Consider the following 27,833-nt stretch of genomic DNA (forward strand, 5'->3'; position numbering starts at 1 on the left):
CCAAGGTGGCGCTAGTGCTAAAGAACCCACCTGCCAAGGCAGGAGACACTAGAGATACGGGTTCTGACGTGCCTTACGGAGAAATAAGGGCTTCCCAGGTGGCTCAGTGGTAAAGAATCTGCTTGCCATTGCAGGAGCTGCGGGTTCGATCCCTGGGTTGGGAAGATCCCCTGGAGGAGGAAATGACATCCCACTCGAGCATTCTTGCCTGGAAAATTCCTTGGACAATGGAGCCTGGCAGGCTACAGTCCATGAGATCGTAGAGAGTCAGACATGACGGTGGCTGAGCACACACACACACACGTTTGTGGAGAAACAAACGTGTGTGCAGATATGCTTCCTCCCGGCGCGAGTTACAGTGCTGTGGGCTGTGGGTTCGATGTTAATGAATAACACAGTGCGTAAAAGAGGATGTATTTCTACAGAAGCATACAGAAAACTCGGCTATTTGATTAAAGTGTTTCAAGATTGTTGGAGGAACCTAAGCTCTTATTTCCCCTGGGAATGATGGTTTGAAAGTGCAAGTCGCTCAGTTGTGTCCGACTCTTTCCGACCCCATGGATTATACAGTCCATGGAACTCTCCAGGCCAGAATACTGGTGTGGGTAGCCTTTTCCTCCTCCAGGGGATCTTTCCCAACCCAGAGATTGAACACAGGTCTCTCACATTGCAGGCGGATTCTTTACCAGCTGAGCCACCCGGGAATGATGGTTTAGTATTCACTAATTTGATATTTTGTAGGGACTTGATAGAACACTGTTACCATGAATGATGAGATAAACTTGGCTTTTTTGAGCCAAGCTAGAAGGGATTTCAGAAAAGACAGTGCCGTCATCATCAAGGCCACCAGTGAGTGGTGGCAGGGTGGTGGGGAGGTCCCCCCGCTTCCATGCTGTCCTTTGTGATAGAAAGTGGCAACTTAGGGAGGAGGAAATTTGTTAAGAAAGGGCAGTTAGGAAATAATATTGATTTTGCCATAGTAGTCGGAAGCTAGGGAGTGATTGATTATTCCAGTGGCCCAGCTGGTGCCAGGCGAGTTGGCACTGTTGGGTGCAAAGCAAATATTCTCAGGGGCTGTGAATTATAGCAACATATAGTGCATATCCTGTGTGATTACTGGGTTGCATTGCCCAAAGTGTGACAAGCTGCTTCACAAGACAAAGTGAAAGGTGGGTTTCATAGCAACGGTTCACTTGCTTTTCCTCTAAACAGCTGGGCTCCGCTCATTTTATTAAGCTTGTTACACAGACTATATGATAAGGCACACTGTCCCATCTGTACTGAATTGCTATAAGCTGAGCTGGAGGTAGTGTTGTTAGAGGTACAATGATTACTTTAAAGCTCTATCCTTTAATTTTCCAGGTTAGAGCCGTTAGGGGACTGTGTTGGGGTTACATGAGGTTACACCCCCTTTCTTGATGATGAAAATTTTGTAATAATTTTCAGTCTTTTGAGTCATTTCTGACAATAAGACTACACAAAATTTCAGAGCCGTATATTTTTACCAAGTTAGATTAGGTACCTTTTGTTGTTGTTTAGTTGCATCCAACTCTTTTGTGACCCCATGGACTGGCCTGCCAGGCTCCTCTGTCCATGGGATTTCCCAGTAAGAGTTTCCCATGGGAGTGGGTTGCCATTTCCTTCTCCGGGAGATCTTCCTGACCCAGGGATCAAATCCATATCTCTTATGTCTCCTGCATTGGCAGGTGAATTCTTTACCACTGAGCCACCTGGGAAGCCCATTATGTACTTTTACCCCTATTTTTTTTAAATTTATAATTGTTTATTAAACATTTGATGTTAAAAACAAAGCATATTTCTTTTAGAAGTCTTAGGAAAAATAGAGAAACAAGAAGGGAAAGAAAAGATACTGCTACTTAAAGTGAAAGTGAAGTCGTTCAGTCGTGTCTGACTCTTTGCGACCCCATGGACTATAGCCTACTAGGCTCCTCTGTCCATGGGATTTTCCAGGCAAGAGTACTGGAGTGGGTTGCCATTTCCTTCTCCAACTTTTACCCCTATTTACAATCATCTTTTCTCTACATGATAAAGCATGTAGGGTTTGCACTAATTGTTATATGCGCATTTCCAAAGTTGATTTTGTCAAGCCCTGAAATTCTGGGGCTTATTTAGAAGTCAGAATGTTTTGATCCTCTTGTTTAGAATTTACTGCCTAAAGTAGGAACAACCCCTAGTTGGGTGGGGAGGAAGGAACATGGATGGCCAAAGATGAATGATTCTGAAGTGTTCTTTCTGACGAGTAGAGATGAGAAAAAGTGGGATCTGTCATCTTACGTTGGCAGAGCTGTTAAATCTGTCCCCCCCGTCCACAGCTTCTCACATCTCGCCCTTATGATACCCGCCAGCTGGGATCGCCTTATGTTCTCGGCTACTTTTTCCGGTTTACTTGCTGGGGAACAGTCCACTGGGAATGTAACAAACTGTGAAGTAGTAATCATATGTGGCTGGTTTTTCTTTCTCCCTTTCTTTGTAGCTGAGATTGGGGATTTTGATGAGGCGTCAGACAGAGAGCATTTAGCAAAAAATAAGTACATACCTCAGCAAGATGCACTAGAAGACAAAATCGTGGAATTTCACCATAACCACATGTAAGTCTCCTTTGTTGCTTCCTTTGAGCTGTTTCTCTCTGTCCTCCGACATTCGTTAAGTACCTGTACACACACACAGAGTAAGTATTGGGAAGAGATATGCAGAGGGAGGGAGGACGGCCCAGAGGCTTAGTCAGTGTTGTTACTTATCCTGGACTCTCAGAGATGCAGGTTACCCACTCAAGACCAAACCCCTGGACTCCTTCCTTGCTTTTTTGTGAGACGAGAGTAACACTGGCATTTTAGGACCCTGTGCTTTTGAGCAAGAGAAAGAGTGTAAGACCCAAGTACCAGGAAATCAGGAAGGGGACATCATGAACTAGGGACAATGTAAGAATAGTGTGGAAATGGGGAACCTTTGTTCCACCTCCATTTTGGTTTCTTTCCTTTGATCAATAAAATATCTTCAACTATTCTCTGTGCCTTCTGTTTTTGTTACTGTGTTTCAAGGAAAGCACTGGAGTCCTGGTTGATAGTTGCCTTTGATAGAGTATTGCCTTGAACTTTGCAAATTTAGGGCTATTGTTAAGTGACTAGAAACTTGTTTCAGCATGATGGTGCTTTGCTTTCATATGACCTTAAAGGAAACTCTTTGAGATTCTAAAAAGCTGGCCGAGTATGAGATAGACTTTGGGGGTTTTGTGTTACACAAGCAATACAGCTTTTGTTCCGCTGGCTTGACTTTGAGTTATAATGAACTGGAGGCTGGGTGTCGTCTGATCAGGTAGCCCCATTGTTAGTGATGAAACGCCTTTTTATTTGCCAGGAGAAGGTGCTTAATCTTGAGTTCATAGACACAGGGAGTTCAAATCTCCTGGCCTTTCTCTTGATTTTTTTGTATTGTCAGTGGACAAACACCAGCAGAATCGGATTTCCAGCTCCTAGAGATTGCCCGCAGACTGGAGATGTACGGCATCCGATTGCACCCAGCCAAGGACCGGGAAGGCACGAAGATCAACCTGGCCGTGGCCAACACGGGGATTCTAGTGTTTCAGGTAAGAGCATTTAGAACCAGCTCGGTTCCCTTGGTGATGGAGAGATAAGAGTTGACCCTTCAACTCTGATTCCATGTTGGGTGGTCCAGGCTGAGATCTCCAATGATTATTTTTAGGTGACGAAGGGAACAGACAAACCTCGCTCCTGGGTTTCCTGTTTCTTTCCATCCTCAGGCTCACAGATTGGATTTCCGTTGCCCTTCTCAGCTTGGGGAACCCGTGCTTGCAGATTTGTTTGTGTTGAGTGACTTTGTGGGCTTCCCAAGTGGTAAAGAACCCCTCTGCCGGTGCAGGCGATGTAAGAGACATGGGTTTGATCCCTGGGTTGGGAAGATTCCCGGGAGGAGGACATGGCAACCCAATCAGTATTCTTTCCTGGATAATCTCATGGAAAGAGGAGCCTGGCAGGCTCCAGCGCAGAGTTGCAAAGAAGCAGACACAAACTGAGGTAACTTAGCACTTGGACTGTGTAGAATCACAGATTCTCTGTTCTCTCTCTGTGAACCTAACTTAGAACATAGTTGGATAGAATTGAGATTTCAGATCCACAAAATAAGCACCTTTTTCACACTTGCCCATGTTATTCATCTGATTTTTTTAATCTAATTTGGGTTGGGTTTTTTTTTTTTTAATTGATTTGGATTTTACCCAAGTCAGCTTGTTTGTGGTTTCACATTTCCCTAACTTAGAAGATACAGCAGTTTTATGAATTCCTAGAAGTTGTGTCCATGTCCTGCTGTAATTTTGCAGCAAGACACATACTGTTCTTGGACCCTTACTTGTGTTTTATGAACGGACATAATACTCTGCATCCTGAAGTGTATGCAGCCTTGATCACAGTGCTTCTGTACTGTTATTGATGACTGCATCTGTTTTTCTTAATAATATCATTCAAATATTATTGACATGCAATTAAATGCAAACATTTAAAACGTGCCATTCTTCAATATGGGTAAGTTCTTAACCTTGTATGTCCTATGAAATCAAGACAGGGAACATATGTACCACCTCAAAGCTTTTCCCCAAGACTTTTTTTAATTGAAGAATTTTTAATTTTCTTTTTTTATGATCAATTTGCAGTATTATGTTGCTTTCAGGTGCACAACACAAGTGATTGAATATTTTATAAATTTTACTCCATTTAAAGTTGTTAGAAAATATTGGCTAGATTCCCTGTGCTGGACAACGCATCCCTCAAGGCTTCTCTTTTAAACAAGAGTGGATAATCTGTGCTTTGGTTTCAAAGGGATATGAAGAAAGCATCTGCCTTGTCTCATAAAGTAGGGTCAGATTTCACCCTGTTTCGAATGCGTATACTCATGCATGACCTAAAACTTTTTTGATCTCTGCTGGATTGTGTTCCATCTCCCCCTTTGTATTTTACCAAAATAACCAGGGATTCTGTCTCTCCTGTGTCAGATGTTTATCTGCATCTTTGTGTTAGTTGCTCAGTTGTGTCCGGCTCTTGGCAACTCCATGGACTGTAGCCCGCCAGGCTCCTCTGTCTATGAGCTTCTCCAGGCAAGAATACTAGAGTGGGTAGCCATTCCCTTCTCCAGGGGATCTTCCTGACCCCAGGGGTTGAGCCTGGGTTTCCCACACTGCAGATGGGTTCTTTACCACTGAGCTACCAGGGATGCCCTCAGACGTTTACAGTGGACACTAATCACCACAGATTCATGTCCCAAGAGAAGTTGAAGTCGGTCTCCTCTGAGACAGTAGGGAGCAGTATTTTAAGAGCAGTGTGGCGTTTGAGGAGGTGACTGTCCCTAACAGTTCTTGACCCACAGACATAATCTAGGAGTCCCTGATGAGAAGAAAAAAAAAAAAAAAAAGACAGTAAAACAATGTAGTTGTCAGTCCTAGCATCCCATTTCAAAATTAAAACCCTTTAACATTTCTAAAGATGCGGGGGGGGGGGGCAGGGAAAGACATGCCTCACAATTGAATTAATTTGCTTTGATTGTGTTTGAGACACTTGAAATGTGGAGAACTGCTCAGTAATGTAATCATGTACAAGGACTGTGTCTTGGAATTAATCTTCCTGCCAGTGCCTAATTGCTTCATTCCAGCCAATTTAAACAAATGGTCCTGGTGTTCCAGTAGGCTGAAGGAATTCTAATTTCAGCTGAGAGGACGGGACAGATGGAAGCTGGAATATGGAGGCTCCCCTCTGTGGGTCCCCCACACCCCACCTGGCAATGGAAGATAAGGATACATGCATCCCTCCCAGAGACTGTTCTCTGGTATCAGAGACACCCCGAGGCGGGGGTGTCCCTCTGTCCCATGCTGTGGGAAGCCCACCGGGTCCAGGGGCCGGAGCAGTGTGGACAAAGTGTGATTGCTAACTGCTGTGTTGCTTCTGTGGCTCCTGGTTTAGGCACATGCCTGGGAATCTCATTCTGCTGCAGGGACCATCTGATTTAGAACAAATTAAAATCTTGCCATGCTGCGACTTCCACATGGGTAGAATGAAGATAAACCCAGCTCCCTGGGCTTTCATGTAAGGTTTCACAAGAAAAGCCCTGTAAAGGACTTGGGACCGTGCCTGGCACTCGCTCAGTGATGGTCGCTTGTCGTGGTTATTATTCTTATTTATCTTTCTCTTTATCAGCCGCTTGGCCAGCCTCTCCCCTCCCTGGAGGCAGACTTAAGTATGAAAGTCAGATCATAGAGTTAGTGCGAAACAATGAATCTAGGAAGGGAGCAGGTATCACTCACAGCCACAGAGCCCTGGAATTCTGCAGCAGGAGGCATTCTTATGAACAGTCACATCAGCCCTCCCTTCTGATCCCCGGGAGCAAAGCAGACCAGCTCCCGTGTTGCTGATCGTGCAGTTCCTGGCTCACCAGCTGATGCCTCTCTTCTCAGGGTTTTACGAAGATCAACGCCTTCAACTGGGCAAAGGTGCGGAAGCTGAGCTTCAAGAGGAAGCGCTTTCTCATCAAGCTCCGCCCGGATGTGAACGTAAGTGCCTCTCAGGAACCTCCGTGGGGACAGAACTTGATGTTCCTCAAGTGAACCTGAGTCACCTCGGGGTGGAGGGGGTCTCACTAGGGCGCAGGTGGACCCCGCGGCCAGCAGCCCTGCAGGTGTCCGCTGGTCTGTACCATGTGTCTGAAGGCTGGGCCGCTGCACGGTTGTCATCAGCAGACAGAGGGCACGGATGTGTGCCTGGGAGGGGTCACTTCCCTGAGCAGAGATGTGTGCACATCCAACACCCCCCGCCCCAACCCCGCTCTGTAGTCGCTGTGTCTCCAGCCTCGGCCACCCCCAGATCCTGCTCAGCATTCTGCCGTGTTCCAGGCCTGTCCCTGCCCATCCTGGGGCCCCCCACCCCTGACAGTGCATTCTCAGGAGCTGACCCAGCCCCTCCTGCACAGGCTGCCTGCCGACCCTCTAAAGATGTCACTCACTTGGCTCTGGGTCAAAGAAGGAAGAAAGCATCTTCTCCTTCCACCATAAATAGGGGTGGAGGAGGTGATGACAGAGCACTGGTGTCCCCAACCAGAACTGGAGTACTTCATTCCCATGGGGGGAAAGATTATAAATGGCAGTCTAGGCTTATAGTCCCTTGGACAGCAAAGGTTCGTCTAGTCAAGGCTATGGTTTTTCCAGTGGTCATGTATGGATGTGAGAGTTGGACTATAAAGAAAGCTGAGCACTGAAGAATTGATGCTTTTGAACTGTGGTGTTGGAGAAGACTCTTGAGAGTCCCTTGGACTGCAAAGAGATCCAACCAGTCCATCCTAAGGGAGATCCGTCCTGGGTGTTCATTGGAAGGACTGATGTTGAAACTGAAACTCCAATACTTTGGCCACCTGATGCGAAGAGCTGACTCATTTGAAAAGACCCTGATGCTGGGAAAGATTGAGGGCAGGAGGAGGGAGGGGTCGACAGAGGATGAGGTATTTGGATGACATCATTGACTCAATGGACATGAGTTTGAGCAGATTCCGGGAGATAGTGAATGACAGGGAAGCCTGGCATGCTGCAGTCCATGGGGGTTGCAAAGAGTTGGACGTGACTGAACGACTAAACAACAAGAAGGCTTATAGTAGTTTGGATACAGTATGGATGAACTGGGTTTTTATGACCTGCCCTGGGAAGCAGGCACCCTTGGATGTTGTTTTGCATGAGAAAATGTGTTTTGAGTCCAAAAGACTCTGTCCTGCAGCCTGACTTGTCTGTAAGTTGAAATAGAGCTGTGAGATTTCCCCAAAATAGCTGGGACTGCTGGGAATGTTAAGGACTGTGGTAACCTTTGTTTATATAAGCTGGCCACTTAAATTGGGAGCATTCAGTCTAGGAGCAGAAAATTACCATATCCCCTTTCTCAAATCAAAGGACATGAGTTTTTCAGCCTTGACTGATACTCTTGTGCTCCAGAAAAAAAAAAATGTTCATTTCCTATACAGTCCCTGGGGCCACCTGGAGGCTGGGATTCTATGCTGTTTAGTGCGGGAAAGGCTTAAGCGCAATATTCAAAGTTGGCATGAACCGTGAGAGAGAGAATGGGAAGAAAAACTGTTTCGATTCTTTTAAGGAGGCATAAAAGGAATTTCGGTACTTGGGGTTTTTTTAAAGAAGGAAATGTAAGCCAAGTCAACAGAATTTGTTTATGAATTCAGTCAAAGGGCACATTATGATTTCTGCCGAGTGTCCCATTTTTTGTTTGTTCCCCTGAGGAATTAAGTGGGGAAGAAAATGGTTGAAAGATGACAATATGGCATCATAAGGAACACCTGTATTTTACTCAGTATGTGGATTTATGGTCATGCCATTTGAAATACACCGCTGAAACTTTATGGGACAGATTTGTTTTCTGCCCCCCTTTCTGTTTTTCAACTGAACGTCTGTGGGAATGGCAAAACCCATGATGCTCTCTTCTCTTTTTAGAGCTCATACCAGGATACCTTGGAATTCCTAATGGCCAGTCGGGATTTTTGCAAGTCCTTCTGGAAAATCTGTGTTGAACATCATGCTTTTTTTAGACTTTTTGAAGAGCCCAAGCCAAAGCCCAAGCCCGTTCTCTTTAGCCGAGGGTCATCATTTCGGTTCAGGTAAGGGTTATGCTTTCCATCTCCACGTTTATCATGGATTCATTTCCCCAAGACTTTCAAGTTATCTTCCAAGACGACTTGGCAGATAGGGTGTTTGCTTGGTCATCCTAGAAGGCTCCCGGTAGATCCTTGTTGTGTTCTATTTGAATCTTAGATAGCCACGAGGCTGTCTACCCAGCCATGGTCAGCTCCCAGTGGAACTCTCTCGTGCACAAAGAATTCCCTTTCTAGGTAGAGGCGAACATGCCTTGTTAACATTCGCTCTACAGGAAATTCCCTGGCGGTCCAGTGGTTGAGACTTCACCTTCTAATGCAGTGGGTGTGGATTCCTGATCTGGGGGCTAAGATCCCAAATGCCTCACTAGCCAAAATACTAAAACATAAAACATAATCAATATTGTAACAAATTCAATAAAGACTTTAAAAATGGTCCACATGAAAAAAAAAGGCAACTTAAAAAAAATTTTGCTGTATCTTCACCAAAGGCTGTGTAGACTTGCCCAGCATTGGTTCAGTTTCTCTCTCAGTCTTTCAGCAGATCTTTGAGTGTCTACTGCATGTCAGATGCCATCCTAGGCATTGGCGTGTACAGTGACTAGAACTATCCCGCTTTCGTGAAGTATACAGGCTCTTGGGATGGTTGCTTCATAGCCAAACAGAATTGTTGGGTGGTCGGACTTTTTTTCTGTTACATTGATAAGGGATGTATTGAGACGGAGAAGGGACAGCAGAGCACAGGTTCTCCTGGGACTGCTTACGGGAGGAGGGGAGGCAGAGGTGGTGGAGGGCTGGGCCGAGTGTGACCTGTGAACGCTTTGCTGTCTTCTCCCTTCCCGCCCGCGGTCTTCGTTGTAGTGGTCGGACTCAGAAGCAGGTTCTCGACTATGTTAAAGAAGGCGGACATAAGAAAGTGCAGTTTGAAAGGTAAGAGAAATGTCAGTGCTGCTTCTGATTTGATAGGAGTCGTTCTCGGTGGGCCACGGGTCGGCCCTGCCTGATCAGTGTTAAGAAGAGCTGCAGACACTCACTCCAGGGTGAGAGGCAGGGGGCAGGGGGCAGGGATGGAGGAGGAACAGGAGCTTACGGAGGGGATACAGCGCTGTGAAAACCTACTCACCCTTGAGTCCTTAGATATTCAGGGATTTGAGCTGACAGTATTTCTATGAAATCTTTTTTAATTGGAAAAGTTGCAACCCCTTTGCTTTAATTTTATTATTTATTTATTTAATTCATTCTTATTGGAAGTATTGTTGTTTACAATGTTGTGTTAGTTTCCGATGTACAGCAAAGTGATCCAGTTATACATACATCCCCTCTTTTTGTATCCTACTCCCATAGAATCTACATTGCAGGTCATTACAGAGTACTGTACTGAGTAGAGTTCTATAAACTTTTTAACTCGAAGTTTGATTGAAGAGAAACAGGATTTATTATTGTTGTTGTTGTTAGCTCTTAATAATTGTTAGCTCACAATTATCATTGTGTGCTGGTAGCTCTTGTTATGTGCCAGGCCTTTCCCAAGTCCCCTAGACGTATGAACTCATGGAGTCTTTATACCCTCTCTGCGAGGTTGGTGCTCTTTTCTCCCCTTTTTAAAGACTGAGACACATTAGCTCAAAGATACTGAGTAATTCGCCCAGGTCTCAGAGCTGGTGAGTGAGCCCTGGTCACCCAGCTCCAGAGCCCATTGCCCTTCAGCATTGTTCTGCCTAAAGGGACTAAGAGAAAAGGTTTAAGGGGTGAAATGCTGGTTTACCAAGGACTATTTAGTAACAGAGCTTTCCTGGTGGCTCAGACAGTAAAGAATCTGCCTGCAGTGCAGGAGACCTGGGTTCAATCCCTGGATCTGAAAGATCCCCTGGAGAAAGGGAATGGCTACCCACTCCGGTGTTCCTACCTGGAGAATTACAAGTGTTTTTATTTTTTCACTTGAATACATTTAAAAAGTATAATAAAGCACAGAGAATACAGCAAGCACGCATGGTCCTACTACTTAGAATTAGTAACATTTTTAATATTTTGTTCCTCGGGTTTTATTTCCTCTTTTATTCGTAGCTGTTGTGGTTATGGATGTAGTGAAAAACCCCCTTTAACCAACAGCCTTCATTATGTCCCTCCTCCCCTCCCCAGAGGCAAAATACCTGATTCATGTTACTTCTAATAGAAATATTCATGCACCCAAGAGAATAGGCAGAATTGCCCTGGGGATGTCCTTTTTCATTTGTATAAGCAGTATTACATTGTACATAATTGTGCATCTTGCTCCTTAAACCCTACCCTGAGTTTGAGATCTGGGTTCATCATTTTATGGTATCATGAAAGTATTATTTTTAATTTATCTGATTCCCTGTTGACAAACACTCAGGTTGTTGGGTGTTTCGTTTGGCGGAAACAAACATGCTGCTGTGACCATCCTTGTATATTTGTTGTGATTCAGAGCTGGGCTTGTTTCTCCCTCCCCGTATCCAGAGACGTAATGTTTAGAAGGTTATTTGCCTGTTTATCTAGATGTAACAAACCCCATCATTTTTTCAAATGATTTAAATTAGTCTTTTGGGGATCATATGAGAAGGGGCCCTGCTCTCTCTGACGCACAATATGGGTGCTCCAGAGCTTTGGTGTGTTACTTTGGAGTATTTTAAAGAAAAACTGGATAGACATTGGAATTTAATCTCTCTTGTTTCATGTGTGTGAATGGGCTTCCTAGGTGGCACTAGTGGTAAAGAACCCACCTGCCAATGCAGGTGACATAAGAGACTTGGGTTCGATCCCTCCTTTGGGAAGATCCCCTGGAGAAGGAAATGACAACCCACTCCAGTATCCTTGCCTGGAGAATCCCATGGACAGAGGAGCCTGGTGGGCTACAGTCCATGGAGTCGCAGAGTCAGACATAACTGAGTGGCTTAGCACACATGTGTGAATGCCTTAAAAGTTTCTAATGCTTGCTCCCTGGGAAGGTGGGGCCCGACACACGCTAAGGGAAAGAACAGATTAAAGGGGAGGTGTTGGTAGCACTGAAATCCAGCTTCTTCTGCTGTGGAGTCTATAAATTCATTCCTGGGGCAGGGCCTTTTCTCTGAACCGAGGGCTGTGAAGGAGTCAGCCAATTAGTGCCAGTGGCCTCTATTACAGAACTGATCTAGAAAATCATTACCCAGAGCACACAAATTGATTTCGTATTGTCACACTTTCGCTTGCAATTCAGAGCTTTTGCAAGTCCAGCCACCTTCTCCCTTCTGGGGACATTTCCTGTAACTAGAGAGTGAACGTTCAGTAGCTGGTACTCCCAACCAGCTGAACCAATCCAGCGGAAGCTAGGGATGCTGAGAATTAACTCAAGGTTGAAGCAACCCCTGGATCCTACAAGTGTGGCATAAGGGGTGACTGGGTCTATTTCCAGGGATTTATCTAGACTACTTTAGGTGACTTCCCTACTGAGTGAGTACCTCGTGCTGTTTGGTTTTTTTTTTTAATCAACAACAACAAAAGAACACAAGTCATCTAACTTGGTCTGTCTTGTGTGATTTCTCCCAGGAAACACAGCAAGATCCATTCCATCAGAAGCCTTGCTACACAGCCGTCAGAGCCAAATTCAGAAGTTCTGAAACAAGTTAGTGATGGTGTCAGCCGCTCTCATAGCTGTTTGCTATCCTCTGCTGAGGGCCGGGTCTGCTTTTGAGTTTTTCGTCCTTCACCCTTCAGGGGTGTTTTCTGGGGAGTCGAGCTCTGTGCTCCGACCCTGACAAGACTCAGGCTCTGCGCTCCTCACCTTGGAAGCCTGGGCTCCGAGACCCGGGCCTGTATCCCTGCCCCTCTCCCTCCCACTCCCTTGCCCCCAAGGATGTTCCTCTGTTGGCCTGAGCTCAGCATAGGGCTTGAGCCCCCAGAGCCAAGCCCACCCTCCTCCTCCAGCTGTGGCCGGGCGTCAGGAACCTAGTTCTCGAGGGATGGGTGTAGCTTCCCCTTCGGTGCCAAGGTCAGAACCTCGCGCTGGCAGAGGACCGGGCCGCCAGTTCCCAGGGCTGGCGCGTTACAGGGCAGCGCCCGCAGTTGGCAGCCGAACCCATTATCACTCTTGCTCTGAGGGTGGCCAGAGCGCGTTTGCCCCGGAGCTGGTCTCTGGGTGTGCTCTCAGGGTTTTCTCTACAGGAGAATAAGAGCTTTGTTGGAGAAGAACACGAAGGCGATTTCATTGTGTAACTCCAAAGAGAGCCGTGCCCAGCCCACTCCTACCCTTGGGCATCGAAACAAAGGCGGTTTCTGTCATTTGTCTGAAATCCGTGTCAACTGGCTTTCGGGGCCCTGGGGAGGTGGGGGTGCCTTTTCCTCCACCCCCTGCCCCCACACCACCTCGGGAAGCCCCCTGTGGGCGAGATGGGCACTCTGGTTCCAAAGAAAACGTGGGAGACCCAAGAGACGTCGGGTCCTGGAATGGCCAAGGCCCTGCCTCACTTGGGCTGCCGGGGACCCTGAAAGAACGTTCTGGAACCTGGCGAGACAGCCCTGGGAGGGCCCGCTTAGTGCCAGGGCGCTTCGTTTCAAGAGCGGAGGGCAGGCTTTTCTCGAGCACTCCTTGGCCACTCGATGCGCAAGGCTCTGCTACTCAATTAGACGCTGCGTCTTGCGCTCTCTCTCTCTGCGCTGGGGTCTAACGGCTCCCTTTTCTATCTCCCTCCCATCCCTTTCTCTTACCCCGCCTTCCCCGCCCCGCTTCTTCCCCCAGACTCAGCAGAGTGTCAGCCTGACCCTCGGAGAAGGCTCGGAACCCCCGGGCGGCCAGAGCTGCCCGCAGGGCGGGGACGTGACCGCGGCGTCGGCCGAGGACGCCGAGCGGCAGCGCGGCCCCGGCCCGTCCAGGAGCCCGGCCGGGAGCGCGAAGGGAGACGGGGCCAGCGGGGCGGCGGCGGAGGAGGACGAGGAGCTCGTTAAGGACAGGCCCCAGCAGAGTAGGCCGCGGCCCCCGCAGCCAAGCACAGGTCCAGCATCCGAGGCTGCCCGAGGCAGCAGCGCGTCCATTCCTTTCATTGACTGCAGTGACGTAGACAGTGAATCCGACCTGCTCAGGGAGCACGCGTCCCGGTCCCAAACAAATGACAACTATGAGGCTGACGTGACCAGTGGCGTTTACCTGCCGTCCAGGGATGATGAGAGGCGAATAGAGGCTAGGCCCCGGGCTGCCCCTCACCCTGCCAAGTCCCCCCGGCCCCCTTCCAGAGAATTCCTTGACGATGACTCGGCAGACCTCAGCTTCGATCTGAGTGGGAGCCCCAGACTCCCACGACACAGCTCTCTGATAGACGAGATGTTCAGGGGTTCAGGCGGTCACAGCCCCCTGGCCGCTCCCTTGTCTCCCAGTAGCAGGAGTTCAAGTCCAAGTCTGAGCTGGGACAGGACCGGGTCTCAGGGCTATGTTTCTGAGAACACATATGACCGCAGAGAGACAGGCGTGGGAGGAGAGAGTTTCCCAAGCCAGGAACCCCGCTGTGAAAACGGTTCCCCCGGCTCACAAAGGCCATACTTAAGGAATCTGAGATATAACAAGTCAGAGACAGATCCGCTCATTCTTAGCCAGGTAGCCTCAACCCCAGAGGCAATGGATATGCCTGATGGCCTTGGAAAGGGAGGCCTGGCTGGTCCACGAGGTAGAATGCTGGCTAATGGTACACCTCTCATGGGTCCAACCTCAAGGATGGTGCCGTCAGCGGGTACCGCTGGCAAGGCACCTCTGCAGATGACCGAGGGCTCCACCAGCAGTGGTAGCGAGTCCAGTGATTCAGACTCTGAAATGGTGAACCCTCTGAGCCAGCCCCTGGTGTTCGGCAATCCAGCCGTGCTGAGCTCCCCCTCCAGGGTGAGGACAAAGAAGTCCTTGGGTCGCCTGCCTCTGAACCAGGAGAGAGAGGAGGATGAATGAGGAGACAAGAGGGCCAGTCCTCAAAGGTTGGGAACCTGGCCTCGGGAGTCAAGGGTTTCCCTGGAGAGGATGAGTTCTAGCGGCTTGTTAATTTGTAATTGACATTTGTCATAGGGAGTTTTGGGCAGACAGGTTTGGATGGCCCATGCCTGACTTCTCAAATCTGTCAGACTAACAAAACTTCACGTATCATGACAAGTTTCTCTGGTCATACCAAGAGCTTGTTTCTCTTTCTGGTTGAAGGCAAGGAAGAAATACTATTATGAATCTGATCTTGTGTATAGTGTGTTGTATTTACCTGGAAATTTTCTTCGTATGTTCAATCATATACAGATCATCCTCCCATTTGGTTGAGTATTGGGACTAAAGTGTCATTGAGGTCCCAGGAAAGGTTCAGGCTTAACTTGGAAACCCCTTCTTTAAAAGGAGGACTGCTTTGCTGTGCCTCATAAAGTGAGGAATTGACAAAATTCAAGGCCCAGTGTAAGTTGATTGCTTGTTGAGATGAAGCGTGGTTGAAATCTTAGTGAAGACTAATGAATATTTAAATCGGAAGCATGTGGAATTCTTTCTCCTCTTTGCAGACTTCCTATAAAATGATATAAATCCTCGTGAACTACATTTGGCATGGGATTGCTGGTTTGGTTTGGATTTGCTTCTGTAAGTCAAATGTTGGTGATGCTTGAAGGAGCTGTAACTCTGGCTGTCAGAACCTCTTGGTGAAGCACAGAGATGCTTTGGAGTGATGACGCAGGAGAAAGTGAGCGCTCGAAGACTGCATGCTGTTGTTGTCAGGAAGCTACCAAACTCAGTGCCTGCCTTTGAATAGTGCACTCTGCTGAGAAGAACTCTTTCCCAGTCTCATGGCCTTTGGTTGATGTTTATGCATGTTCTGAACATTTACACTCTCAGGAACAGTGTTTTCTCCCCGGATCAGTGACTTCCAGCTGTTCTCTGTGCAGGAAAAAAGAAAGTGGAAGTAGTGAGAGGTTTGGCTTCTTTTTAAATCTTCCCACCTATACTAGTGCCTTCCACCCAGTATACCTGCATTTCAGATGGTAGGTGGTTTGAACTTGCATTGCTTCTCGGCCTTAGTGGCACATTGGAATCACCTGAGACATTTTTAAAATGGTTGTTGCCTGAGCCCTGACACTAGAAATTGAGATGTAACTGGTCTGGAGTGCTACTTGGGCTCCCCAGATGGCTTTGCTAGGCCAGGGTCGTCTCTCGGCCAGATGCCGTTGCCTTCTAGAACCTAGTGGGATGTGATGATGATGTTAGCTGGAATGTTGGCTTGCTTGATGAATGATAAAAGCATTACAAATGAAATTTTTTTTGGTATTTTGGTACTTTGCCTGCTCTTTGGTACTTTTTAGTCTTTGGTACTTTTTTTTTCTTTTCCAGATAAATTGTAGAACAAAAATTTTAGATCCTAAGTAACTACAAAACTATTGGAAAGAATTGTAACAGTGATCCATCCCTGGGGTGTTGCTTTGCCAGTGGCCTTATAAAAACTCATCATGTGGCTTTGTCATGAGGAAGAGCTAACTAAGCGTGTTTAGGAAACCGAGTAGAATTTGGCAGCAGTGTTGAACAAGCAAAAATATTGACAGATCCTGTGGTTCACACGTGACTGTCTGTCCACATGAATGTCAAGACATTGGTTTTAAAGATTCTGAAAACTTAATCCATTTTTATACACACTTTGGCTTTATCTTTCTAGTCATTTGATTCAGTGCATGATTGATGAATCAAATTGCTTACTGGATAGCTTGAAAGATGTTCATTGAAGTAGTCTCTTCATGTCTTGCTTTAGATTTACATATTTAATAGAGTTGCAGAATTTTAAAACCAGAAGGGACCTTAGAGGTCACCTAGGTTAAACCTTCATTTATTATTGAGAAACCTTGTTCTGATGAAGGTAAGAGACTTCATGTTGTCTTATAGCTATTGCATGACAAAGCTAAAACCAGAGCCTTGGCCTCTGGACTTCAGCATTTTACTCTCTGTGGCATCTTAATGCACTAGGAACTTTGGGATTCAATATTTTTTTTTTTTTTTACATTCTCATGTGGATTAATAATTAAAATCATGGAGACTAGGAATCATGTAGGCTTAGGTTGTTAAGAGTCCATACTAGGTAAAATGAACTTCTGCATTTTGTTTTGTGGGATTTTTGCAGTTTATATCCCAAATTACTTTTCCTGTTTTGAACTTAGAAAAAGATGTCAACTTGCTGTATAAAAAGTAGTCAAATGTGAGTTAAACAGAGTCACATTTGGGATCTGTGGTTTATTTGTGAAGGTGGTTTGCTCAAATGAGTTTTGTTTTCACCTCTTATCATATAGCAGTCTGATCATGCAATATGGAGGAGCGAAAGGTATGAACTTACCCAGCTTAGAATGTGAATCATCAGATGTAAATCCCAAAGCAGAACATATTCCAGTAACTATTTTGTTTTGCTTTGGCCTGAAGAAGTAGCCTTTTATCTAAAGTGTTTTCAAAAGCGACTCTGCTCAACAGTGGTGTACCCAGTTCTATCTTGACAAGATTTTGCACTTTCAGGGCCCCGGGAGAGTTTTTCTCAGGTTTGTTTTCTACCAGCCAAGCAACTCAGTTTCCACGTCTCAGCCAGTCTTTGTGAGAGTGGCAATTTTGGTGTGGTTCACAGTGCTTACAGGAAAGGAGGGGCACAGGGGAGGGGGTAGAGTTTGTTCAAAAGCCACGTGTTCTGAAGTGCTCAGAATATTCACTCTTTGCCTCTGGGAGAGCTTGCCTGCACTGCTGGGGGAGTCAGCCTAAGCATTCTGTGAGCCAGTTAACTGAGGCGAGGTTGTCCAGGAAAGCCAACAGCCTCCACCCTCCCACCTTCCGTGCTCACTGCCTGCAGCGAGACTGGTCCCCAAGCCCTTCCCTGGCCTTTGCGATCTCCCTGTGTGGTCTGAGAAGGGCAGACACATCCATGAAGTTGAACTAAGTGCAGGAAGATCAGAGATAGGCTTGAGTAGAAACAGAATGGGCAGCAGAGATGAGAGACCCGTGAATTCTTTCAGATTTCCAAAGGGTTTCCCACGACCTGTCCACCAGTTTTTCGTAGCTAGTGGAGGGGGTTGCCTGCATCAGCAAGGAAAGCCAGGTCTTCACGTAGTGGTTGCTGTATGCAATGATGTCTTCTTAAGGCCTCGGATGGAAAACAAGCCAGATAGAGAAGCAGAAATGTTCAAGCCACTCAGGGCTACTCCATGGCCTCCCTGCATTAATATCTTTCGCTCAGTAATATTTCAAAATATGTAAATTAGAGACCCGTTTGCAGTACTTTGTTGTTGTTCATTTGGGGCAAGATAAAAATGCAAGAAATTCCCATAGCATAAAGAAATGCACTTAATGAGTTCCAGAACTCAACAACCAGTTGCCCTGGCTCCTTTACCAATCATCTGTATGCCATTGACAACATTTTATTAGACAGGCATTTAATTAAGGAATGTCTGTGGGCCAGATTCTTCCCCGCATATGTGATTCATATTTGGAAACTTCTCACGGATTTATTTCACCAAGTTGTGCTGCTGTGGCCCGCACTTACAATGTGAATAATTCCCACTTGAGTCTTCAGAACTGCTTTGAAGATTCAAACCAAGCACTGTTTTTTTTTCTTCTTTTTTTAAGGCTAGGCCTGCAAAACCAAAATATAGGATGAGCCTCTTGAAATGTCCACCAAGTATATGAAACCCAGCCTCTCCACAATTGAATCAGAAACCCCACTTGCATCTTAGCTAATTGAATCAGAAACCCCACTTGCATCTTAGCTCTTGAATCAGTTTGACTGTGTTGTCAAGCAGTTCCTAAAAGAAGAAACAATTAAAATATTAAGATGCCACTTTAAATTTTGTTTAAATTGGTGAACATGTATATCAGCTTCCCTTTTTCATATCTTTAATCGGTGTTCCTATGTTTTTAATCAGCTTTTTCCACTTAAAATGCTATTCCCTACTTCAGCACAGTATGTTGCCACTGTTGAGCCGCTCCATCATGTCTGACTCTTTGTGACCCCATGGACCGCGGCACACCAGGCTTCCCTGTCCTTCACTGTCTCCTGCAGTTTGCTCACACTCATGTCCATTGAGTTGGTGGTACCATCCAACCATCTCATCCTCTGTCACTGCCTTCCCGTCTTGCCCCCAACCTTTCCCAGCATCAGGGTCTTTTCCACTGAGTTGGCTCTTCACATCAGGAGGCCAAACTATTGGAGCTTCAGCATCAGCCCTTCCAATGAATATTCATGGGTTTGGTGCAATTGAAGGTTAGTGAGTAATTGGACCACAGGTAGGCCCAGCCTTCAATTAAGAAACGTGGGGTCCTCCTCCTCATTAGGTTTGAGTTTATTTGCTTCTTTTTTGATCACTCTTCTTTGTCTGAGTCCTTATTTTTATTAAACAGAATTTAAAGAGCTCTCTGAGTTGCTTCCCCAAGAAAGGCTCTTTTGTTTTCCATCTTCTCCTTTGTACTCAATAAACATTCATCCTTTGAAGAGCTTAATGACTCTAAGGCTGGCCTTCCTCTAGTTTCATGGGGATGAAGCTCCAGTTGACTTCAGAAGAACAACAGGGATTTGAATAATGCAGGTCCACTTACACTTGGATATTTTTCAGTATAAATACTACAGCACTACCCAATCCAAAGTTAGTTGAATCTGCAGATGCGGAATTGTAAATATATCACACAGAGGGCCGATTCCAAGTTAACATGTGAATTTTCTACTGTTCAGAGGGTCTGCACCCCTGACCCCTGCAGCATTGTCCAAGGGTCTGCTCTCTTGCTGCAGATTTTACAAATCAAACTGCAGAAGAATCTTTCAGTGCAACCTCTGCAATAGAGTAAGTTTCTTTTAACCTGGAAGAGGTGGACATTTTGAAATAAACTAATAGCTAATAGCTCTCAGATGAGTTTTATAGTCAGCCATGTTAGCCAAGCTCATAAGAATGTATGGAAAGAAAGGTACTAGTGGATGAACTTCTACAAGAAGGAAGTGATTAAAGAACTTGACTCTGGCGACATTTAAAGAATTCACTGGTGCTGTGTTTTCCTTGTTAGTCTAATTCCATCTGTTTCTGTTTAGTTAAGTGAAATGTAATACAGGGAAATCGGGTCTCTAGTGTACACCGTGTATACCTCTAATGCCGCTTGCTGGTTTTTAAATTGAAGCCATGACTTTTGGATCAAAATAAGCATGCCACTTAATGTGGCAGCCTTTTTAAAAATAAAAAAATCATCATCATGAAAAGCAAAAATACCCATGATGATTTGGCCTAGTATTGTAGACATCAAAGATCAAAAGTGGCCTGATTTCCACCTGTTTGGACACATACTTGGAAAAGGACTATTACTGTTTCCTGGGGAACGTAGGGATTTTGAGTATTTCCTTTATGAATGAAAGTTGCAAATGCTGATTTATATGTCGTAGCTATATCTGAGAGGAGTTGAGTCTTGTGGAAACAAAAAAGGTCTTGCTTCATAAAATTCACCACACATCACTTCGGAAAACATAGACGAAACCTCCAGCATGGGGAACTTTTTTTTTTCTTGTCTAATGAAAGCAGTTAAAACCCTGGTGGAACCTGGGGTAGAAGGAGAAAATCTTTTCCTAAAAGCTTTAAAAATCAAAGAGACCCTGATTTGTTCAGGATCGTTTCCGTGTGGATGGACTAAACAATGCAGACATCACAGCTCAGCCTTGCAAACAGCCTTTGGCAGCCTTCTTGGCCTCTGGTTATAACTTCCAGTAGAAGACAGCTCCTTGGCATCTTGGTGTGGCTGCTAGATCAGGTTACCCTGATATGTCTTGGAGTGGTTTTATATTTGAAAGTAGGGAGGATTAAAATCTCATAGTAGTTGACATGGGTTATCTGATCTAAGGGTGTAGCTGAGAGCCGGTGTGGAAGGTTAGCTAGCTCCTAGGCAGATACTGTTGATGTATCCATGGAAATGGTCCTAGGAATTGCGTGAGCTTGCTGCTAGGGGCCAAGTGCAAAGACTTAAGGCTATTGAAGAGTAGTAGTTAGAAATCACTGCCGAATGCAACGTAAACCAAGAATAGTAAGGAGAGAGCGAGGATCAGTGTGTGTGTGTGATGTGTGTGTGTGTGTGGTAAAAAAGCATCGAACGGGAATTAACTACATTTGAGTAAGAGGTAGAGGTGTTAGTTTGAGAGTTTGGAAGCAATGCTTTCGCTTTATTATAAGTTGGGGTGGTTGACTGCCTCTCAAATAGGAAACAGTAGAGGAGTCATTTTGGAACCTGTGATGGACCTGTTATCTTCACACATGACCTTTCTGGCTCATGAAACTGGGCCAGCAATTGTTTTTTCCTGGGCCTGGAAGTTCCTTTGTAAGAAAGCATTTGTCACTCTACCTGCCGTGGTTTCTAGAAAGACCAAAGATAGGCCTTCCCTAGTTGAGGACACACCCCTGCTGCCATCTACACTCACACCCGAATGGCCAGTGGATTCAGTCCCTTGCCCTCACCTCCTTTCTGCCTGGACAGTTGCCATGAAAACCTAACTAACCCCATCTCACAAGCTTGGCCTTTATTATTAACCCAATTCCCTTCTGTTCTCTCTGTGTGTATTTAATATTTTATTAAAAATTTCTAATATGCTAAATTAATTTTATAATAGACAAGGCTGGGGACTTCATTCTCATTTTTGTCATTTGTTTAATCGAGTTGAGAAAACATTTTTCTGTCGTGCCATGGTATGCCCTGGATGGTCAGCATGTACCTACCTAAAAAAAAGCTTTTTTTTTTTCCCCCCAACGTTCTGTCTTTATCCTCAAAGCATGTACCTTCTGTTCCCTGCATTGTTGGAGCACTGTCTGACATCTTTTTTTTTTTACATGACTGAATACCAATTTGTACTTGGAATACCTGTTTCTTCTAGAATACAGTGATCCTGCTCACTGAACAACAAGTTTACCACGGAGACATCCTGAGCGGTCTTGCTCGGTGGTACTGTATTTCACTAAAGGTGGGGAAATAGAAGGTGAACAGAACGGACTTTGTTTTCCTGACTTCATCTTCTCCAGGCCTGCGTTTCAAACTGTGTGGGGGTGGGGGTGGCCTTTGGAAGTGAGCAGGATCTCTGTGGGGGCGGGGGGGCACGGCAGGGCTCATGGAAACAGAGAGCATCTGTGAAGGAGCTTACATAGGGGCGCTCGGACAGCTAGCCAAAAGATTGGCTTCCTATCGTTCCATGGGCGCATCTATTCCAATAGGCTTCCCAGGTGGTGCTAGTGGTAAAGAATCTGCCTGCATTGCAGGAGACTCAAGAGACATGGGTTCAGTCCCTGGGTCTGGAAGATCCCTTGGAGGAGGAAATGGCAAGCACTCCAGTATTCTTGCCTGGAAAAGAATCTCACGGACAGAGGAGCCTGGTGGACCACAACCCGTGGGGTCGCAGAGAGTCAAACACGACTGAGCATCTAAGCACCCATGCACATCTCTGTTCCAGAGGAACAGCAAACTTGATATAGCTTATAAGAGTTTAGCTGTGTGTTTTGTTAAGGAGTCGGGCAGGTAGAAATGCAGAGAGAACTTTATCTGGCTCCGCCCTAGCTGGCGCCTTGTGGCCAATGAGCTGTTTGCATCATGGTTTGCTGTCTGCCCAGAATGCAGGCTCTCACAGATACTGTCTGGTTCCATCCTCTCGCCACGGCTGAGCACAGTTCCTCACTAAAGCATGGATTTATTCCTCGGGGATGGTAGCCGGTTTCTCCAGTAGCAGTGAGCTCGCTGATTCCTTAGGCAGGGAAGGCCAAACTCGGGTCACGGTGTATGCACGGGATTCATAGCTCTTGTCAGTCTCAACCGAAAGAGGGTTGTACTTGACCTAACAGGTATCTTGCTGTAAAAACTGTTAATTGTAACTGTTCTTTCCTACTGATGGCTGAAGCTTTGTTCTAAGTACAAGATGGTGTTTTTCACTGGTTCAAAGCACCGTGTACCCCAGCCCAGACACTGCGACCCCCCCCACCGCCACATTCTCCCATTAGCAGCATTTCTCTTTATTTTTCTGCAACTTGCATCACTGTTGCTTTTCTGAATTGCTTCATGATGAACAGTAACTCTGATGTTTGGCTGCTTGTAAAACTTTTCTTCAAGGAACTTGGTCTAAGAAGCATGTACATTTCCCACAACCTAAGCTGTCAAGAAGAAGGCCACCCTGCTATGATTGGTGATCCTGTAATCTGGTTTTTCTTATGGAATCTTGTAATTTCAGTGAAATACTGTCAGCCCATTTTTTTCCCCCTCACATATTCCATTGGGGTGGGATCCAGCTTTGTTATCAGACTAGAATGAATCATGCTTGTTCTGGAAACTAGCCAGAATATAATACTGACTTTTTTTTTTTTTTTAAACTGGCTTTCAAATGCAGCCGTCTCCAGAGAGAGTTTGTCTTCTCTTTTAGAGGGAGATTGTGGATTTAGAAAGAGCCTTTTTAGAAATAAATGAAAACCTGCATCTGTAATGTATTTTCTACATGTGCCTTTGAAGCACGTTGTGGGTACATAGAGATGCAATCTCCTATATTTTAGAACCAAATAACAGAAGACAAGTAATGATGGACGGATGACATTTATGAAGCTTGCCAAATGTGTAACTCGGGGGGAAATACTGAGGAACCTGCATGGATTTTTTTTTTAATCATTATACTCTCTAAATTTTGGAAAGAGGATTTGCGAAAGCCATCAATGGTCTTATTCTCATCAGGATTCTCAATCTCAGACGTTTTTGTATTTCACAAACCTGTGGATTACTGTTTTTAAAGTTGACAGGTTTTCTGATTCGCTCCTTAACAGCAAAAATAACACTTATCTAATTAAAAGCGAGGGTTCCCAATTTACTGGCTAATTTAAAACAGGGCAGGTACAACTAGGTGTTCAAAATGCAATTTTTTATGACTTGAAAAACAGAAAATTCTCTTTTCCCAGGCTTGTGTGAGTTGGCTCTTAAGCCTTTAATAGTTATTAAAGATGGTTATCTGGCAGCTTGTGCCTAGTCCCAGAAGGGGAAGGAGGGTGCGAGTTTGGCTTGTTGATCATAAACTATGTTCCTGCTGTTAATGTGCCCCTGCCGGAGAGTTGGTGGAGAGACGCTCCAGTGTGGGTGAGGCTGCAAACCCAGCTTTCCCGTGCAGCTAGGGAGAAGAATTACGAATGTATTTTACATTAAAGTGATAAGCCATTTTCCAGGCTGGGTGATAAACTGGAATCCATAAATATCACAGTGCTAATTTGAAGTTCCATAATTGTCCATGCCATGAGAATGTGTACGTGTAAAAGGATTTTTGAAAGCAATTACCAGAAATGCCTTCCTCAAGAGTAACATTGGTGAAGGTGTGTTTAGTCCTTGGGAGTGACATAAATTCATCCCACTGGATACAGCTGAAGGGTAGGGGCGGGGTGTCAGGAAGTTATTTGGTACAGGTGAAGGCCCTGAAGGTTATAAGCCAGAAATATAACTGAATGCTAAAAACATGCAGGGTGATTTCTAAAAATAAGGGGAAAAAAAATTTTTTTTTAATCAAAAGCTTCCAGATTTTCGAGGTATAACTGATCCTTTTCTAATCTCTTCATACTTCTTTCTACCCATTGCCTTAATAACCAGGTGCTTTTCTTAGATGACACCCCCCACCCCCCAGTTATTTACCTAGAGCCCCTGGCTGAAAGAAGTTCCTTTGTGTCAGTGAGGGAGATGTATAACATTGTGTCAAGGAGGAAAATGATACAATTCCCTGGCATTAATATGTTCATAGGGTAGGTAGCAGTGAATGCCAGTGGTCTCTTCTCCTCAGCGCACAGGGCCGTGCCTTCAAGGCAGGTGACAGACTGTGATGAGAGCAGGCTTTATGAAGCTGCAGAAATCTGGCAAACTCATTTTATCTAACACCACCATGTTTGCTTGCCTTTTTTTTTTTTTTTTTAATAAGATGGACTACTTCAGTGAAAATTGGTTACACGTAGCTCTGATAACGGTGACCTCAGACATTGACGTTTGGGTCCCAGCTCCTCACACTGGACCAAGAGCAGGCCCCTTGTGGGCATGAGCTTGTACAGACCCTTGCCACACACTGGCTCATAGCTGAAAGAGAATTTTAATTACTCATCAGGCTGCCAAATTCTACTAATTACTCCCGTCCGCATATTCCACTGGCTGCTGAATGGTAAATGAGCCTACCTGCTTGTGTTTGCAACCCTGTCATCCTTGAATTTGCAAAGCCTTGAGGAGTTTCTCTTGCAAGAGGAGGAAAGAGGCTTTTCTCCATGGATGTGGCTCAGATTGGTAAAATCCAGCTTCAGAATTTTGGATCCTTCCCCTCCTTAGCATTGCTGATAGATTTCTAGAGCAGGCTGCTTGGTATTTATTGGTCTTATTGTTTAAATACAGTATCGCCTTGGCTTTCTTGGGCCCCACGAGCAGACACAAAGCCAGGTGAGGTAACCCCTCTGGAAATGGACTTGAGCTACCATAATTTGGTCCTCCTCCAGAGTTGTGTATTGCACGTGGAATGTGGGTGACACACACATCTTTAGGCCACATGATAAGTGAGAACGTAGCTGAACCCAGAGCTCTAGGACTCTAGAACTCCCTGACTCTACCTAGGAACGTGGTTGCCAGCAGGTTCACTCTCAGCGCCCCACTCTCTGATTCCTGTCTCCAGTGTGGTCCAGTGGGGACTCTTCTAGATGGCTGTCTTCTCTGCCATGGCAGCATGGCACCTCTCCAAGAGCCCTCGTCTATTAGATCGTCCTTCTGGCCCACTGGCCCGCTTCTACCCAACCGGAGCGTCCCTGGGCGAATTCACAAAGGCAAGAACAGCCTTCGACCTTGGAGGGTGGATGTGGTTGCACTTGAGTGTGTTCACCCTTATTCTCTCCCTCGCGATGTGGCAGCCGATTTTTGATCTGCTGCTGGATACGGTCCAAGGCTTCCTTGGTACTCTCTCCCCACCCACGCTCCTCATCCACGCTAGCCTTCTAACCGCTTTTCGTTCTTGGCTCCAACTCTTTCAATGACGAGGCAAGTGCTTTTTCTGTCCGCGTCACTGCAGATTCAAGGCCCAGCACGGTCTCCCTTAAACGGCCTCACCTGGTCTCACACACAGTGTGAGAACTGAAGGTAAGCCCCCACATTGTGCCAGATGATGGTGGACAAATAAAAAATGACTCTCCAGCAGCGACTCACAAATGCATGAAACGTTTCGATCTCCAGACTGCCAGAATTTCTCTTTTTCTAATTCCTCTTTGTAGTGATGACAGTTTTCTTTTTGTGATTCTTTTTTTTTTTTCTCTTAAGAGAAGAGCATAGTACCTTGAATCAATTGCAGTTATGATTGTTGTCACTATTTCTATTTGACAAGTTCAAATTCTTTCGAAATTATTGTATTCAGTTGTGCACTAGTGTCAATAAAATTGACATTTGTGAAGCAATTTCTGGCCTTTTTCTCCGGGTTTTCCTGGGTCTGGTGGTGTGAGAGGGGCGATTGGGTCTTTGTCTAACATCAGGACTTTGTTATAATGATGTTTATGAAAATGCAAGGCATTGAAATGGAGGGTTTTTTTTTTTTTTCTTTTTAATGCAAACTTCTGGAATCTGACTTTTCCTGACATTTTCTAATCTTGTTCTTAGTCAATGGGCAGGATGTCTGCTTTCTGTTGTTTGTGGGCGTGGTGGCTTTTATCCCCGTGTGTAGGGGACACAGCAAGCCGGGCGACCTGAGACTGGGTGGGGCCTGGAGGGGGTTTCTGCATGGTTCCTTCATACTGGGGTCACGTTCACGACCCGACTCCAGCAGCTCCATTCAAGGCGGACTTATCTTGTAATGTCCAAGCAAATCTGAATGCATCCAGAGAGACAGGATAGAGGTGAAAAAACTGGGGGAATTCCCAGAAAACGGCCCTTCACCTCTCTCTCCAAGCTCCTTGATACTGGGCTGAGTAGCCGCAACCATGAAACTGGATGCTGGAAAATAGAGAAAGCATTTACGTAGTTTTTCTCTATGATGGTAACTGACAGGGCTGCAGGCTACTTAAACTATGTTCATCCTAATCCTAGTTTCTGTGAGTCTGCATAAGCATTACAGATCTGTTAGGCTGAAACATTTGAATTTAGAAGTAGATTTCGAAACATCCCACTTAGTTTCAATAGGTTGAGGTATTGGTGTTTGCAAAATTCTGTTGGCAAAGAGCTTTCATGTGCATGTCATCTCATCTGGTTGACTCATGATGGGTAATTATACATTTTCCTATGATTTACTCTGGTATCATTTTCAGAGGAATAACTAATTGCCTGTCATTTTTTGACTCAAAAGGGGGAATTGTGATAATGTGATAACCTCCAGCTTTGCATTTTTAAATGATCACCTTTGCTATAATTGTGATACTAGTGTTTCTGTCCCAAACAGTGAGAGAGACATGGAGTGCCATCACCAGGTATAACCAGCTTGCTTCTGTTCTTCGTAGAATGGGGAGGTAGCTGCTTTCCCTTTCTTTAGCTGTGACCCATTGTTCCAAGACGTAGTCTGTCCTGGGTGTCCCAAGTCCTTTAGTCTTCTATTAGAATAGCGCTATTTTCTAGTCATTTTCCACATCTCCTTGTGATACAGACCCTGTGTCTTTCTCGAGTAATTCTTAAGACATTAAGGAAGTAGTTAGGAAATGAAGATGCTATTTGCAGATACACAATGCTTTTAAAACTATTGTAATTGTGCTCTAAGCAGAATTCTCCAGCTTATTATTAATGACATAACTGTGATTCCACTGAATGGTATCTTGAGGATGAAGGCTGCTGCAACTTAGGGGAAAAAAACTAGAAAGTGATGGAGGGCATTTTAAGCGTGCCATATAGTAATATAGTAGTCTAAGCTTCTAATGGTTTGAAAAGGTGAAAATTGTAAGTGGAGACTGGGTCCCAGAAGGAATTACTTTTTTTTTTTTCCTTTAATACTTCTCATCCCCAAACAGGCTCCCTGACTGGCAGCCCTCACCTTTCAGAGCTGTCCATCAACTCTCAGGGAGGAACTGCGCCCACCAACGCCATCCTGTCGCCCAACCTGAGCCCTGACACCAAGCAGGCGTCCCCCTTGGTCAGCCCCCTGCTGAACGACCAGGCAGGCCCACGGGCCGAGGACGAGGACGACGGCCGGAGGAAGGTATGAGGGCGGGCAGGCGCTCACCTGCTGATTTTGGGGTTTTTTTTTTTT

At 45.5% G+C, this 27,833-nt stretch overlaps 1 protein-coding gene across 1 annotated transcript in view; it reads left to right on the forward strand.

The window, feature by feature from the left end:
* Window positions 1-27,833, forward strand: part of FARP1 (FERM, ARH/RhoGEF and pleckstrin domain protein 1) — a 300,786-nt gene that overhangs the window by 233,327 nt on the left and 39,626 nt on the right. The window contains exons 7-14 of the mRNA XM_043892272.1: window positions 2,495-2,609; window positions 3,457-3,604; window positions 6,476-6,571; window positions 8,504-8,667; window positions 9,523-9,591; window positions 12,202-12,277; window positions 13,391-13,643; window positions 27,595-27,782. Of these exons, the coding sequence (XP_043748207.1) occupies window positions 2,495-2,609; window positions 3,457-3,604; window positions 6,476-6,571; window positions 8,504-8,667; window positions 9,523-9,591; window positions 12,202-12,277; window positions 13,391-13,643; window positions 27,595-27,782 (1,109 nt within the window). The remainder of the gene's footprint in view (window positions 1-2,494; window positions 2,610-3,456; window positions 3,605-6,475; window positions 6,572-8,503; window positions 8,668-9,522; window positions 9,592-12,201; window positions 12,278-13,390; window positions 13,644-27,594; window positions 27,783-27,833) is intronic.

This window comes from Cervus elaphus, chromosome 30 (genome assembly GCF_910594005.1).
Source record: "Cervus elaphus chromosome 30, mCerEla1.1, whole genome shotgun sequence".
Taxonomy (NCBI): Eukaryota; Metazoa; Chordata; class Mammalia; order Artiodactyla; family Cervidae; genus Cervus; species Cervus elaphus.